This window comes from Brassica oleracea, chromosome C3 (genome assembly GCF_000695525.1).
Source record: "Brassica oleracea var. oleracea cultivar TO1000 chromosome C3, BOL, whole genome shotgun sequence".
Taxonomy (NCBI): domain Eukaryota; kingdom Viridiplantae; phylum Streptophyta; class Magnoliopsida; order Brassicales; family Brassicaceae; genus Brassica; species Brassica oleracea.
In genome coordinates, this window is record NC_027750.1 from 47,362,070 (window position 1) to 47,378,755 (window position 16,686).

Below are 16,686 nucleotides of genomic sequence, written 5' to 3' on the forward strand. Positions count from 1 at the left end.
TGAATTCCTTACTAGGATTAATTGTGCACAAAAGAAAAGTAATTGTGACATTAACATTTCTATTTATGCATTTCTGGTGATTTTTTTCAAAATATGATAACTACTCATACATCATCATTCATTTAGTAGATTATACATATAACACATTAGTAAAACAAATAAACTAATAATAGTAACTACAAATATAATATAGAAATATTAGAAAATAGACATTTTGTATAAATATTATTTTCAAAATAATTAAAAGGGTCTTAATAAATACAAGATTTAGACAATAACAATCAAGTTAAAATTTCAGTTAAAATGTTAAATTATTAATTAAACCTATTAATCAATATAAAGAGATTAGTAATCAAATTTGCAAATTTGAAACTTTATTCATGCTTAATGGCTTTATTCACACTTAATCGCAATAAATTATTCAAATTGAATGATTAACAGTTGGTTCACTAAATTATTAATAAAATATTTCTAATTAGTTTAATGTATATTATATAGAGCAAATAATAACTAAATTTAGTAAAATTTATATATTTAAATATAAACGTATTTAAATAAATATAGTCATTAAATATAATATAAATAAATTGTTAATTTTAGTAAATAAAAACATATATAACCGGGCGCTTGTTGCTTGGTGGTAAAAGGCTCACGACTGTGAGTTCCGCCACCTATATTCAAGTCTCGGCTACCGTCGATTAAAATGAGATGAATAAGATGGTCCTTTGAATGCCTTCGACGGGTTCTCCGGCTTAGTTCCGGTGGACGGTCATTAGGCGCTAGTCGGGTCATCCGAAAATCAGGCCATAAAGAAAATATTTTATTGTAATTAACTAAATCTAAATAAATTCGAATTGTAAAATTGTTAGACCAAATCTAATAGATGAAATTACAAATAATTGTTTATATGAACTTTTTCGAGTGGGTGAAATTAATATCTAAAACTAATAATATTAAAATGGCGGTTAAAATTTTTATTTTGAAATGAAGGTACTACTTTAAAAGTTATTATAACACATCTTGCTCTGAGAACTTAAGTATGGAATCGCAGAACTGCGCCAAGACTAAAACAATTTCCTATAAAAAAAAATCTCTCAAGTAAAACCATTTTGATAAATGAAATGACTCTTAATTTTAGTGTCAGAGAAGTCAGACGATGGAAGGACAAGTTTTAAGGAACTGATTTCGAATGGATTGGTAGCAACGGAAACAAGCCAGCAGATCTGCTTTCAAAACGATCATTCCTTGCTAACGAGTTATCCTGTTATCAATTTTATGTTCCAGATGTAATAATATCACACGATCTACCCCCAAACTATGATCTTCTAGTTAATTAAAAGAAACATGTCAAAAAGAAAAGATAGAATTATTGATATGATTCATGATCGTAATAAGATTTGGTTGAGTTTCAGTGAGTTTGTTGATCTGTAAGTACTGAGTTGTTAGCTTAACAGACTAAAGCTTGTTCTTCCTTCCCACGCAGTCATTTATTTGCCCAACATTATAAACCCAAAAAAAAAAAAACATTATAAACCCAAATAGAAGATCCAAAGTAGAACACCAAATTTTAGATCAGTTTCCAAAACCACAAAAACCGAAGCCTACTGCAAAACAAAAGGCCATAACTAGTGTTTTGATTCTAGAGCTGTCACCAACTCTTACCCTAACAATCTACTTCTTAACCTTTCACGCAACACCAAAGACAAATCACCTCCTACGATTCACATTTGTTTCACGGATTATGTTGCGCTCATTCCAGATCGGGCACGCACATGTCGCTTTCTTGTTCTTCCATTCAGCTCCACACGTGTAACAGAACTCATATCCGCATCTGCAAGCCACACAATAAAAAACATCAAATCAACAATAGTAACAAATGACCAAACATGGTCTCTCCTTTCTTTATCCATGGATTTTGTATTGTAGTAACCGTAATAAGAAAAGTACCTGCAGGTTATATGGTAGCACCCAAAAGCAAGCTCAACCATATTGTTACACCTTATGCATTGTCTCCACCGCTTGCTCTGCGCCAGAGACTTGAGCATTCCATCTCCAGCGTTCTGATACCTCTTTGATTTACTGAAGTCCTCACAGGTGTCTTTATAGTGCCACGGTACCTTGCACTGCATGCAGAAAAACAGCCCACACTTCATGCATTTCCTCGCAGGAGATTGCTCAGTGGCAACGAAGAACTGTTTGGTATACTCAAAAACTTCAGCTTTGGCCATCAGTTCCGAGCACTTTGGATATGGACAGTAAACTTTATCAGAAACATTAATGGAGCCTTCTTTCTTGCGTTGGATCATAACCTCAACGAGCTTGGGATCCAGAAATTTGGCGCAGCAATCCATCTTTACTTCTGATTTGCACCCGTCGCTCGGACAAGTAGCTGTTTTCCCTCCGAGTAGCTTAACTTCAACGTGCTGCTTCATGCAGGAAAAGCAGAAGCGGTGGAAACAACCATCTACGGAGAACATTTTGTCAACGGTGATGCCTTCGTAGCAGATCACACAAGTCTCCTTGAAAGTCTTGCCTTTACTAGTCTCCTCAGGCCATTTGATTTGAGACACGATCGCATCTCTTGCGAGCTTGAACACAAACTTAACATCATTTCTTGTCAAAAGAGATGGTTGGCAATAAGAGAACTTTTTCTGGAGAAGAGCCACTTTGTTTACAAGTGTTGCAACAGCGCTCTGCCTAGGTTCCACCCTCCCTGTCACCTAGATTACAGAGCAAAACATGACCAGCCATATCAAAGATCAATAATATCAACAAAAAGGGAAAACAATGAGAACTAAACCAAACTACAACGGTAAGATAATCCAGATTCATATTAGATGATTCTCAAATGGTTATGTAAATAGTTATATGCCAAATATTTAGGTAAAAGACTGCAAAGCCATAGTTATTCAGATTGTAGCAACGAACATAGTCAAAGGTAACAAACAAAAGGAGAACAATGCCGTAAAACGCTAATTTAGCAACTAAAAGGAGTAAACTTTTTGGAAGGTCACAATCATTCAGAAATTCACAATCTTTGTCAAAGAAATCTAATTTCTGAGTAAAACTTTCGAAGATTCAGGTTAGATGATATGCAAATGATTATGTAATATAAAAGATCACAAACAATGTAGTACCAAAAATGAGTCGAGTCAACATTAGAATCAAAATCATTCAAAAAAGTCGAGACCTTTTTCAAAGGAAAATTGAGGTTTCAAGGAGAGAGAGAGGAGCTCACGTAATTGAAGAGCTTGAAATCATCAATGAAGAAGGTGACCCTTCCCAAATCAAAGGTCAAGGCTTCATCCAAGCCACGAAGAATGGCCTCCAGCTCGGCAATTTCAGGGCTCTTAGACTCGTCAGCACCGAGAACCTTGGCAACCTCCCAAATGAGATTATCCGTGGAGTCACAGATAGCCACACCAACACCACCAACCGTAACCCTAGTCTCACCAATCATCTCTTCACTCACCAAACCTTTGCAATAGACGCGGAAACTTTCAAACCCAATCGCAGAGAAAGGAGGGACCTTGACGACGGAGGAGGAAGCCCCGAGCGAGTAAGGTTTCTGGAAATAGTCGCCGTCTTTGCTCCAATCAGCGTCAGGGATGTTCATAATCTCTTTAGCAAACCTCTGATCGTGGATCCGACGGTCGAGATCGACCTTGAGTCTCTTCATCTCCTGTACGCCAACCTCGCGGTCTCGCCTCTCCTGATCGACTCGCGCAATGTCCTCTAGAATCAGCGACGTGTAGTCAAATCCGTCACCTTCTTCAGGTTCTCCGGCGGTGAAATCGAGTGTCGGAGAGGAGGTGTGGGCTGCTCGAGAAACGGCTAGGGCTTCCTGCATTTGAAGGTTGAAAGCCAGATCGTGGTCCTCGGCTAGGGTTTTAGCGGCCATGATCTCTTCGCGCTGTTCTTCGAGGATCACCGAGACATCGTCGTCTTCAATCGCCGCCATCAGGGTTTACTGTGGGAGTAGAGAGTAAAGTAGAGCAAGTGCGATTAGCGTGGTTGAGAAGCAAGTTGAAGCGTTCCGAGGAAGACTTGCCTTGACGTTTGTCGTCTTTTTATTAATTAATTTCCCTTGGATAAGATAAATTACAAATAAAATCGGATTTCCTAGAATATACTTTTTGACTTTTTGGCTTACGGATAAAATCATGGGAAACAATAGGGGCAAATCTACTAAAATGGCCTAAAAATGTTTTTAAGCAAAAGATGGAAAATGATCAAAATGGAGGTTTCGTTAAAAGGTACCAGGTGACCGGTGTGCGGGCTTAACAAAATTCAAAATATGGAATAAATAGTGTATAGTTTTAGAAATAACAGATTTTACATTATAATACCACCGTCTTTGGGAGAAAACATCAACCATGGAAAAAAGATAGTACTCAATATTTGACATGGACTAGATGGACACTATTGATTTTCCAAAAGTACCTCATCATAGAGTTCAACGGCAGAATGACGCACAATCAGTTGAGCATTGGTATCAAACAAAAGAAAGTTTGCCTCACCGGAATCGTCTTTAACATGGGCAATTAATTTGAACCTGAAACCACAAGAATAAAATGTCAATCATATATACATTACTCTATTTCAATGTCACAAAGGCATTCACAAATATTTAATGTTAATTCTTCCTCTTGATCAAAGAATACAATACCTGGATATGACCTCAATGTGTTCTTTATCACATGTATTGCAGAAGAACAAGAGATGGTTATCAGCATCAACATTGGTTGTTGGCATTACTTTTTTGTTGTGGTATTTGCAATTTAGATATTGCCAGCCACGTTCAGCATCTATGCTTTCAATAGTGTCCAGAGTGACAAAAGTCCCAACTTTACAAAAAATGAAAATATGTTAAAGTCATTGATAACAAATGGAATAAAATCATGTGGAAAGAATTATAAAATGAAGGGTTTAGTGTATATACCAGAGTACTATCAATGACCTCTCTTATGGTTAGCTTCTCATTAAGAACAAAAAACCTAGCACGAACAGATGTAGCAGTACCTATAGACCATTGGCTACTATCGTTGTTTGTAAGAGCAAGTGAATCATTAGGGAGACTGCACAATCAATTAAGCCATAATATCAAAACGTTTTAGTATGTTGTGAAGTTACTGAACATAAAATCAGATCTAGCTGTGGAAAGTTGTCACACTGTAGACGTACCTTGCTTTGAACTCCTCAATAAAATCCATTGTTGGGTTGAGCAAAATATGAATTGAATTATACCCGCTAGATATGGAGTAAGCACCTACAATATTTTGATCTTATTAACATGTTATGCGATTAATAATTTTAGACAAATATAGGTGTCATTATATACCTTTCCACTCTTTAATAGAACATAACCTGATAACACAAATAATCATTGTGGACATGTTTATCATACTGTAATCGTATACTTGTTTAGCATAACAACCCCAAAGAGTACACATCATCTTCACATTACTGTATAATATAAACTTACGTTAATAGATAGAATATACAAGTTCAGCTAGCAAATTAAAGGAAAAGACAAAGTATTTAAACTTACTTTTGGTCACGTAACTCAACCAAGAGCCTCAAATTGTCTTTTCCTTTTATCACTTTGTTTTCAAGTGATCAGAAGTTAACTATTTGGCCAATAACATCTACATAACAAAGGTCACAAAAATAAAGCACAAGTTAAATCCGAAAATATAAAGTATACCGAAAAATATGGGTTTATAAATTGACTGACTAACCCAAACGACTGTTATCAAGCTTTCCACCAACAATATCATTGTAATCCGCAAAATACTTCTCCAGAACTTCACTCGGAAATTCATCAGCTGTTCCAACAAACGTTGTTTGAAAGAAGCCAATTTTGTACGGATGCGCGGTTGTCCGATAATCACCATGAGCGTCGTACAATATAACTGGACGACCTTCGCATCGCCCTCGGTTAGTTTCCCTTCAAATGGTTTGATGAGCTGTTCACCAACTGAAGCATGAATTCTTGTCCCCTACACGAAGATGATATAAAGTTATATGAGTTGGATTGAGAACAAAAGACTAAAGACGATTATGAGTTGTAAAAAATGTAGTAATCTACTTACTTCTTTATCAACGAAAACCATTTCGATGGTGTTTCCGGAATCTTTGTTGTAATTTCTCCATAAGCGAAGAATCCTAATCTCAATACGCCATGTATCTTTACACGGTTTTAATTGCCTGATAAAAGACACTCGGTTTTTGGGAGCTTGAACCATTGCCATACTGTTTTTAAAAATTTGATATCTTCACAACACTGTATTGTATCCCCTAGACTATATTTCAGAAGTGATTTTTAAAATTTTGCTTACATGTCATCTCTACAAAGATTCTCACAAAAAAAAGATGACTTGGCACACTTACATAGATGACATGGCTTATGAATAAGATGACATGGCTTGTGAATACTTAAAACCCTAACATTATTTCCGGAAGGAAATCAATATGGAAAATATATGATTCATATATTCAATCAATATGGAAAATATGACGTGAATGTATTAAATGACGTGAATGTTATATATATGTATATCATTCATATTACCTTGCCATAATCATTTTACAAAACTTTACGCCATGTCTCACACACCTAAAAAAATTATTTTTGTCTTTTGACCAACACTTATTCAGCTGAGGAAAAACTCAAACCCCTGCAGGTTCCGATCGACGATGGTAAAAAATATATCGAAGCTATTAAAGAAGCAAGTTTTTGGTGTTCAGCAAAGTGTCTTCGTCAACTGTTTTGTACAATGTTGCTTTCAAATAATACCATAACTCCAGAAAACATATGGAATGCTACTTGGAAAATACTATCAACAGATATATTACGCAACGAAAGGAAAAAAATGGATAATTCAAGTAAGATCATTTTTATCCAAAAAAAGTTGGAAAAGTAATACTAATTAAATGTCATTATAATGCTCGATGCTTATAATTTAAATTTGATTCTTTTCTTTCAGATTTAAATTTCTCAGAAGATCAAATTAAGAATTTAGCTTTGGCGGAGATCGAATCACTCATGCGTATCAATGGAAGCTCCTTCACAATATTTAAGATTTGAAATGCCTTATCAAATATTAACAAGAACTTCAAGTCCTAGACACCTTGTTCTGCTGATGGAGAACTCATTATGAAATAGGATATCCGAGTATAAGTCTCAAACTAGTAACCCTACTTGCAGGTTAGAAGGAAGGGGATTCACAGACCTAGGAGTTGATCACGTAGGAAGAAGGATCAGCTCGAAGAACCTGAGATCTTTGATAATAATCGCTTGCTTGCGCAGAAAGTTATTTAGAGATTTTAGGAGATTGTAAAAGTATTCGTATTATTAAAAACATGTCAAGGCTATGCCTTATATAGAAAACCAAAATCCTAACTAGAAAACACTTATGTTAATTATCCTAATAAGTTGATAATTATCCTAGATATTAAAAAGGAAAAAAACCAAATTGTAAACGCCAAAGTCGGTGTAGTAGAGACGGTGGCATTTGTGCTGTCACAATACTCCCTCCTTCAGAAAATACTTGGCCTCAAGTATTGAAATCAGGATGTTTAGCAACAAAGTCTTGGTAGAACTCCCATGTTGCCTGATCCGGGGAATAACCGTTCCATTGTACCAACACCTTTGTCACAGCTCTGTTCCTGCGATTGACCATCTTCTTCTCGAGGATCTTTTCTGGTTCAGTGCCAACGTCGTTGAGGTACTGAGGTAAGGTTGATGGAGTTGTTGGAGGGTTGGGGCAGAGCTTCAGCTGACTGACATGAAAGACATTGTGTATAGCTGCACCGGGAGGAAGACGAAGTTTATAGGCGAGGGAGCCAACACGATCTTGAATCTCATACGGTCCGTAGAATCTTGGGGAAAGCTTGTGAGGCAAATGTCGACCTTTGAGAGAATGTTGCCTATAAGGTTGGAGTGTCAGGTAGACATGATCCCCAATTTGAAATGTGCGGTCCGAGCGATGAGAGTCGGCGTATTGTTTCATCCTATTTTGTGCGCGCAAAAGGTGAAACTTCATCATGTCGATGAGCTCTTCGCGGCGTTGTAAGGACCTGTCTACTGCGGTGGAAGTACTCTCACCAGGAAGGTAAGGTAAGTGCACTGGAGGTGGCTGACCATAGATGATTTCGAAAGGCGAGCTGCGTGTTGCCGTGTGGTACGTAGTGTTATACCACCATTCAGCCAGTGGTAACCAGTCGCTCCATGTTGAGGGCGAATCAGATGTCATGCAGCGAAGATATGTTTCCAAAGTTTTGTTAGTAACTTTGGTTTGTCCATCAGACTGAGGATGGTAAGCAGTGGAGAAGTTTAAATCGACACCATGAACACGAAACATCTCTCTCCACACTTCGCTCAGAAACGTTGGATCGTGGTCACTTGTAATGTCTTTGGGCATTCCATGTAGGCGAAAGACCTGATTCAGATATAGCTTTGCGACGTCCATGGCCGTATACGAATGATACAAGGCGAGAAAGTGGGCATTCTTGCTCAATCTGTCGACAACAACCAGGATGCAATGTTTCCCAGATGATTGTGGTAGTCCTTCTATAAAATCAAGGCTGATAGATTCCCAAACACCAGTAGGTACAGGAAGAGACTGGAGGAGTCTAGGTTTTGCGGCTAGATCGTATTTATTTCTTTGGCAAACCGGACAGTTTCGCACATAGTTTTGAACCTCCAAGCTCATCTTAGGCCAAAAGAACAGTGACTTGATTCGTTGGAGTGTTGCATCACGACCTGAATGACCACCTACAATGGAATCATGTAGCCATTTGAAGATATGAAGTTTGATAGAAGGATCGTTACCAACCACAAGCTTTCCTCGACGGTGAAGTTCCCCATTAATAAAGGAGTATGCAGCGTGTGACGATGGATTGGCCTGCAGTTCAGTGATGAGTTGCTTGAGAGTAGGGTCTGTATCCCAAAGGAGTTTTAAAGCTTCATAGAACCCGTGGTTTGCTTGAGACAGGGTAAGCTGAAGAAGTTGTGAACCGGAGACCCTAGATAATGCGTCCGCGGCGACGTTTTCTTTGTCTTCCTTATACTGAATCTCGAAAGTATAGCCCATCAATTTTGATAACCACATGTGTTGGAATGGAGTTGTGATCTTTTGTTCCAGAAGGAACTTTAAACTCTTTTGGTCTGTCCGAATGATGAACTTGTTGTGAGCTAAGTATGGGTTCCAGGTTTGTACGGCGTGAACCACAGCAAGGAGTTCCTTCTCGTATACAGAGAGACCTTGATGGCGAGGTCCTAATGCTCTACTGATGTAACATACTGGGTGGTTATCTTGCATAAGAACTGCGCCTATGCCAGTGTTGGAAGCATCTGTTTCGACGATAAAAGTCTTTGTAAAGTCGGGGAGTGCAAGGACTGGAGCGGAGATTAAAGCTTGTTTGAGTAGTTCGAATGCTCTCGGAGCCTCTGTATCCCAAGAGAAACCGTCTTTCCTAAGCATGATAGTGAGAGGACGAGCGATGATGTTGTATCCTTGTATGAATCTCCGATAGTAATTGGCGAGTCCCAAAAAACTTCGAAGCTATTTTTGGTTCCTCGGGGGTGGCCAATTTTTGACTGATTTGATCTTGGTTGGATCAGTGCTGACGCCCTCAGCAGAGATAAAGTGACCAAGGTATTCGATTCTCGTTGCCTCAAAAGTACACTTTGATTTCTTGAGGTATAGTTGTTGATGTCGCAGTATAGCAAAGGCTGTGTCCAAGTGAACAAGATATTCTTCCCAGTTCTTGCTGTAGATTAGTATATCGTCGAAGAAAACCAGAAGAAACTTTCGAAGAATGGGCCCAAAGACATGATTCATGAGTCCTTGAAACGTGCAAGGTGCATTAGTAAGGCCAAACGGCATGACGAGGTACTCATAGTGGCCTGAATGTGTTTTGAAAGCCGTTTTGTGCACATCTTCTGGAGACATACGGAGTTGGTGAAATCCTGCACGTAAATCCTGCTTAGAAAATTTTTTTGAGCCGCCCAATTCGTCGAGGAGATCTTCTAGGAGTGGTATGGGATATTTGTCTTTGATTGTTTGCTTGTTGAGACCTCTGTAGTCTACACATAGTCGCCAAGATCCATCTTTCTTCTTCACAAGTACCACTGGTGAGGCGTAGGGAGTTGCGCTGTACTGAATGATGCCTTGAGTGAGCATGTCTTGAATCATCTTATCGATGGAATCCTTTTGTAACGAGGAGGATCGATAGTGTCTGAGATTTATGGGGTTCGCTCCTGATTCCAACGGAATTTTGTGGTTGAAGCCCTCACGATAGGGAGGTAGAGTAGACAGTTCATCAAAGATGTCCTTGTATGATTCAAGTAATTGATCCAGTGAGCCAGTGTTGTCTCTCTCTTCACCGCTTGCTTCAATGTTATAGAGGATGGTTTCCGGATCCAGGGGCTGTTGCGTTTCATCTGTATCGTCAACCTCTCGAAGATGAAGCAAAGCTATTTTTTGGTTCTTGTAAAATAAGTTTGTTGAGGCTGCTTCCGGAGATAACTTTGGAGCTGTTTGGTGATATTCCTCTAAGAACATGCTTCAGACCATTGAAGTTAAATTCCATGCGGAGGTTCAGGAAGTCCCATAGGATTGGTCCTAAGGTAGAGAGCCACTGAACACCAAGAACAAGATCACTGCATCCTAGCGGTAAGGTTCGAATTTCAGCTTTGAACCCGTAGCCTTGCATCTTCCATGCGAAGGAGCTGCACTTGTACTTAGTAACCAAGTCGCCACTTGCTGCAACAACTGACATTGGTTTGATTGGTTTCAAAGAGCAACCTAGTCCTTTGGCGATTTGGATATCAAGAAAGTTGTGTGTGCTGCCTGGGTCGATCAATATGTGTAGTTTGCGCTTCTCATACTGTCCCATTAGACGCATACAGTTAAATGTCGGGGCGCCGTTGAGGGCATGGACGGAGATAGTTGGAACTTTGTCATCCTCATCGCTAATAGTTGTATCTCGGATTTGCTCTACTAGTGCAATCTCTTCGTCAAACTCTGTCTCAGCTTCCATGTCCAAAAATAAGAACTCAGCGCGACGATGCTTAAGTTGATGACCTGGTGTAAACGGTTCTTCACAAAACATGCATAACCCTTTACGTTTCCGCTCCTGCATCTCTTCAAAAGAGACATGTTTCTGTGGTATGTTGGGGAGGAGAGGTTTATTGTTTGGATTTGCGACTGTGTTAGTCGTGGGTGTTGATGTGGTGTTGTATTGATTCTTGTTTGGTTGCGAGAAATTTGATTTTTGAGACGAGCTGAAACCATATCGAGATGTCCTTGTAGGCGTGTGTAGCAGAGATAGCTCGTGTAACTTAGCTATTTTCGCTGCTTCAGGAACGAAATTGACCTTGAATTGACGCACGTGAAGAGCTAGATGCTGGTTCATGTTTGTCAAAAAGATACTCAAGGCGTGACCCGAGCAAGTGTGATCCTTGTCATGGCAGAATCGAACTTTTCCAGATACACATCGATGGTGTCGTTTCCTTGTTTCAAGCTGACTAACTCCGATAGAGGATCGTCGAAAAGCTCGCTGAAACGTTCTGAAATTGCAGCAACGTATTCTGGCCATAAGGGGAATATGTTGTAGCGGTTGGCAAAATATGAGTGATGCCATTGGAGGGATTTTCCAGTCATGTGGAGAGAGGCGAGGCGCACCTTTAGTTCGGGTGGAGTATTATCAATTGAGAAGAATTGTTCGCAGCGGTAAATCCATTCTCTATGTTCCGAGCCATCAAACATCGGGAAGCCAATTTTTGTAAGTCGTGATGATAGTCCATGGTGAAGGGGTGGGTTGGTGTTGGTAGGGGTTGTTTTTGCTGCATTCTGCTCTGGATTAGATCGATCTTGCGGGTCTGTTTGAGACATTCCTCCAGTGAGATCAGAAGTCGTTTCGCCGTGTTTCCCTTCATGTTGGGTAGAGGGTGGTGGTGTATTGGCGAAGTACTTCTCTATGATTGCTTTGAGTGCTGAGATTTCACCTCCGAGTTCCTTGCGGATCTCTTCTGATTGTTGATTTTGCGTTGTGCGCAGCTCATCAATCTGTTTGCTCATGTCTTTCATAGCGGTGGTCGACCTTGTATCCATAGCTTGGTCCTGAGGAGTTTAGTATCTGATACCAATGAGATAGGATATCCGAGTATAAGTCCCAAACTAGTAACCCTACTTGCAGGTTAGAAGGAAGGGGTTCACAGACCTAGGAGTTGATCACGTAGGAAGAAGGATCAGCTCGAAGAACCTGAGATCTTTGATAATAATCGCTTGCTTGCGTAGAAAGTTATTTAGAGAGTTTAGGAGATTATAAAAGTATTCGTATTATTAAAAACATCTCAAGGCTATGCCTTATATAGAAAACCAAAATCCTAATTAGAAAACACTTATGTTAATTATCCCAATAAGTTGATAATTATCCTAGATATTAAAAAGGAAAAAACCAAATTGTAAACGCCAAAGTCGGTGCAGTAGAGACGGTGGCATTTGTGCTGTCACACATTAGGCTAGCGGGGTGGGGTTTGGTGCTTGTTGAGATAACGGAACCGATTAATTATCAATGACTTTTCTCTGTTTTCGGTAGAATAAAGAAGATTTATTTCATAGTTATTTTTATGAGCTTCAATTCTCTCCAGCCGTCACACCCAAATCCCTCTGATCTGATCTTCGTTTTTCCCCTGGTGACGCTTGTCGCTTATGCCGGGGGAGATCTCTCTTTTCTCTTTCAGCTTTTTCATCAATTTGCTTTTTTTTGTTGCTTAGATTTATTGTTTTTTTAGATCTTTCGTCAGTTGTGACGGGTTGTTCTACCGTGTGTTTCTGAGTGGGCATTTGAAGGTTCTGGTGGCTCTTCTTCACTCTCCCATACGTTTCTGTAATGGAGTTTCACTTCATATAAAGGAGCAGTGGTGGTGGTGATAACAGTTACAGGAGTTTGGTGGTATTAGTTGTGGTTGTTGTGTGAACTCAACCTCCTTTTCAGTGATTTTGGTTTGAGTGTTTTGCAACGGATCTGGTTGTGTTCCGGATTGGAAGTTCAACGGTCGGGTGCCTGGTTAAACTTATACCGGAGCGGAAGATCGACGGTGTTCTTATTGGTGTGCTTATTTTCTTTGGAAATTTATCTTTACCATAGCCCCTATTGGTGTGCGTGGAATCTTTAGTTTCTAATCTATTGTGTCCGTCTATACCTTCATGGTAAACGGTTCAGTGGGCTGTCCTGAATAATCCGCATTGGTTTCTTGGGCTTTCCAATACTATTAAGCGTACTCGGCAAGCACTGAACTGCTTCCAACACTGATGTGGTGAAGTAGTGACCGTGGCTGCAAATAGAGTAGCAACTGAGATCGCTGTAGTATAAGAATGGACGAGTTCAATCCTATGTAGCTCGTAGAGGTCCAAGTTGGCTTAGTGATATCATTCTTGTTGATGATGTCTCCTCTTCGTCTAAATACTGCAGATGAGCCTGCAATGACTTCACCTAATGGAGTATGAAGCCATTTATATCTTCAAAAACTCCTTTTTCTCTATAGGTTTTTTTTTTCTTTCATTTAAGCACCTACTGGTGTATGTTTTTTATATTTGTTTGTCTTTTCTTTGTTTCCTTCAGAGCATTGGCTTTGGGTATCAAACTTTTGGAAGTTATTTCAATGACAAAAAAAAAAAAATGCCTTATCAATAATATAATCTCCGTCTATTGTTAAACGGTGGCTTTTATAGCAATACTATTTATCTTTTATGTTGTATTTTATTGATATTAATTTAAAATATGTTATAATTAGATAACAAAGGCATTTTTGTTCAATACTTAATGATCTTATACCCTTCATATATACAATTGTTTCATTAGGCGTTTTCCTTGGTCTTCTAAACTACAAATTCAAGAACCTTGAAATACATTATTACGTGCACATGAGCTAGGCCTGGTGAGACAGTTGTGTGTTTTTTTGGACATGTGCCACCATTTAACAATAGACGGAGATTATATTATTGATAAGGCAACCATGCATATATTCAATAATTAAATAATCTCACCGGTTAAAACTTTTATTGGAAGATACATGCATGTATTCAATAATTTAATAAATTACGAAGTCAATAAAATTAATATTAATAATTCTGGTATGGATATGCATAAATTAATTACACGTGCTCATAATGATTCATATTCCAATTTATATTCTGAATTAAATATGTAAAAGTCACATCTTATTCCAATTCGGTAAGCATATTTAGTTATGGTAACTCTTATTCATGCATATTTAGTTATGGTAACTCTTATTTAGTTATGGTAACACTTATTTATTATAGTTACAAAAAAAAAACACTTATTTATTACCATATTTAGTTATGGTAACTCTTACAATTGCGTGTCACGCATGTCACGTCGGTGACTTCGTGACTTCAATATTTCTTAGAAATGTATATTTTACTTTTTCACTCAATTGTTTTGTATATTTCCCATTAATAGATAAACACAAAACGAAAGAAATAAGTATGGAGAATATATTATTCTCACGTGAATTTGACCTATTATGCTACATATATATATATATATGACAGACAGCTTTATAATTAACTACCCATATTAAAATTGCTCACAAGTTTTACAAAGTTTATTGCAATGTCGATTATATCTAAGAAAAACAATTCCTTTGTTCTTGTGAAAAACATCGATTCCGCTGATGGAACACAAAAAAATAAAAGTGAAGGTTCTGGTACTCTGGAAGACCTACAAGAGTTCTGGAAATACTCATGAGATGGTGTTGATTGATGAAGAGGTTTGTTCTTAATCCCAAAAAAACATGTTTATTTATTTATAAACTGAATACATTGGGTTTTTTTTATATTTTAGAAACTGAACGTGGTATTAATGATCATTATAGTATTTGAGGCTACTTTGTATTCTGGAAACTGTGATTTGAGAATGAACTTGATTTAACAGAGCATGGGTAATAAAAAAAGATCGATTAACGTTTCAACCTGCATCCAATGACATCTCATCGTTGCATCCAATGCACATCATCAACTATATGGGCATCACTCGTATGATCAAACATGAATTATTTTAAAAATATTTAACAGAGCATATCAGACAGAGCACCCTGTGAGAATAATAGATTTTTTAATCAGGAAACTATTCAGTCAAAAAGTGGATTATACTTCCCTAAAGTTTTAATGGAAACCAAACCTGTACAGCAACACGGTAAAAGAGCTCTTCTCCTATCGAACTGGCCGCCACAATGAGTATGAAGAACATAATGAAAACTCAAATGACTCAAAAATATTTGAAAACATAGTAAAAAAGCTCACCTGCCATGGAGACATTCCGAAGAAAAATCTTCTTAGTTCCTCATCTTCCACATCTCTAATAGCCCTCGCGTGCTGTGTAAGTTTCACAACTTCATCCTAATATCCAGACAAACAGGATTCTTTAAAACCAATTCAAACAAACACTAGAGTAATCATAAAAGGGTTAATGCTCAACGGTAGTGGAGTTAGCAAAGCCACGATCAAGTGTAGTAACCTCCATTACAGGACCGGTGAACTGTCTTGCTCCTCCTCCTCCGGTGCTGTCTGTTTTCTCCATCCCTTCGCTGCTTCGTCCTGCTGAAGCTTTAACGCTTCAGACATTTTCACCACCGCTGAATCTTATTCTCAAGCACCTTCTTCTCTCCAGCTTTAACGTGCACTTTATACATATAATTCTACTTTCATAACAAAATTTATATATGATATAAATAAATAATAATTTTACATAATAAAAGTATAAATACTAAAGAATTTAACTATAACGTGCATTTTATAAATATAATTCTACTTTCATAACAAAATTTATATATGATATAAATAAATAATAATTTTACATAATAAAAGTATAAATACTAAAGAATTTAACTATAACGTGCATTTTATAAATATAATTCTACTTTCATAACAAAATTTATATATGATATAAATAAATAATAATTTTACATAATAAAAGTATAAATACTAAAGAATTTAACTATAACGTGCATTTTATAAATATAATTCTACTTTCATAACAAAATTTATATATGTTATAAATAAAATATAATTTTGCATAATAAAGGTATAAATATTAAAGAATTTAACTATACCTGCGCGGATCACCTAGTTGTATGTAAGATCTTGGGAGTATCTTTATATATAGTCGACTTTTCATAATAAATGACGTTTGAATATTTATTTTCCGCAATAAATATTGAAATAGATTAAGGGGGGTTATTGGTTTAAGAATTTTTAAAGAATTATAAAATTTTAAGAATCCATGGTTATTGGTTTATGGATTTTAAAAATCTTTCCAAAATCCATTGTTATTGGTTTTAAGACTTTTAAATTCTATTCAAATCCTTTGTTATTCAAAAAGTTTAGTTTTTATTGATTTTGCTATTCTATTCAAATCTATGATTATTGGAAACTAAATTCTTTATATTTTAACTCATAAGCTAGACTTTGAAAATAGTATGTCTACTCATAAGATTTCTGAAATCTGTGTATTAATAAAAACATTCCCACACTTTATGATATATTTTTCTTGTTTGACATGTGATTTTCAGAAGATCTTTTTGTCAATAAGTTTCATAATTGGTGTGTTCTAACATAATTTTTTGTTTGTATGAGTGGTGTCTCAAAAAAA

The 16,686-nt window shown here is 37.3% G+C and overlaps 2 protein-coding genes and 1 long non-coding RNA gene across 6 annotated transcripts in view; all 3 read right to left on the reverse strand.

Annotated features, from left to right (window-relative positions):
* Nucleotides 1–1,447: 1,447 nt before the first annotated feature.
* Nucleotides 1,448–4,056, reverse strand: LOC106334877. The gene is made up of 3 exons (XM_013773263.1): nucleotides 3,239–4,056; nucleotides 1,948–2,720; nucleotides 1,448–1,831 (listed from the first exon to the last, which is right to left on the reverse strand). The coding sequence occupies exons 1-3, from the start codon at nucleotides 3,959–3,961 to the stop codon at nucleotides 1,708–1,710; spliced, it is 1,620 nt and encodes a 539-aa protein (XP_013628717.1). The 5' UTR covers nucleotides 3,962–4,056; the 3' UTR covers nucleotides 1,448–1,707.
* A 5,513-nt stretch (nucleotides 4,057–9,569) lies between these two features.
* LOC106330760 lies at nucleotides 9,570–11,424 on the reverse strand. The gene is made up of 2 exons (XM_013769180.1): nucleotides 10,581–11,424; nucleotides 9,570–10,483 (listed from the first exon to the last, which is right to left on the reverse strand). The coding sequence occupies exons 1-2, from the start codon at nucleotides 11,422–11,424 to the stop codon at nucleotides 9,570–9,572; spliced, it is 1,758 nt and encodes a 585-aa protein (XP_013624634.1).
* Nucleotides 11,425–15,333: 3,909 nt separating this feature from the next.
* Nucleotides 15,334–16,686, reverse strand: part of LOC106334880 — a 2,643-nt gene continuing 1,290 nt past the window's right edge. Inside the window, exons 5-6 of one of the 4 annotated variants that reach the window (XR_001268689.1) lie at nucleotides 15,553–15,705; nucleotides 15,334–15,434 (exon numbers count right to left, since the gene is read on the reverse strand). This is a non-coding gene — a long non-coding RNA (uncharacterized LOC106334880). Of the gene's footprint in view, nucleotides 15,435–15,552; nucleotides 15,737–16,686 lie in introns of all 4 variants that reach the window. The other 3 variants (XR_001268686.1, XR_001268687.1, XR_001268688.1) reach the window with 3 other exon arrangements.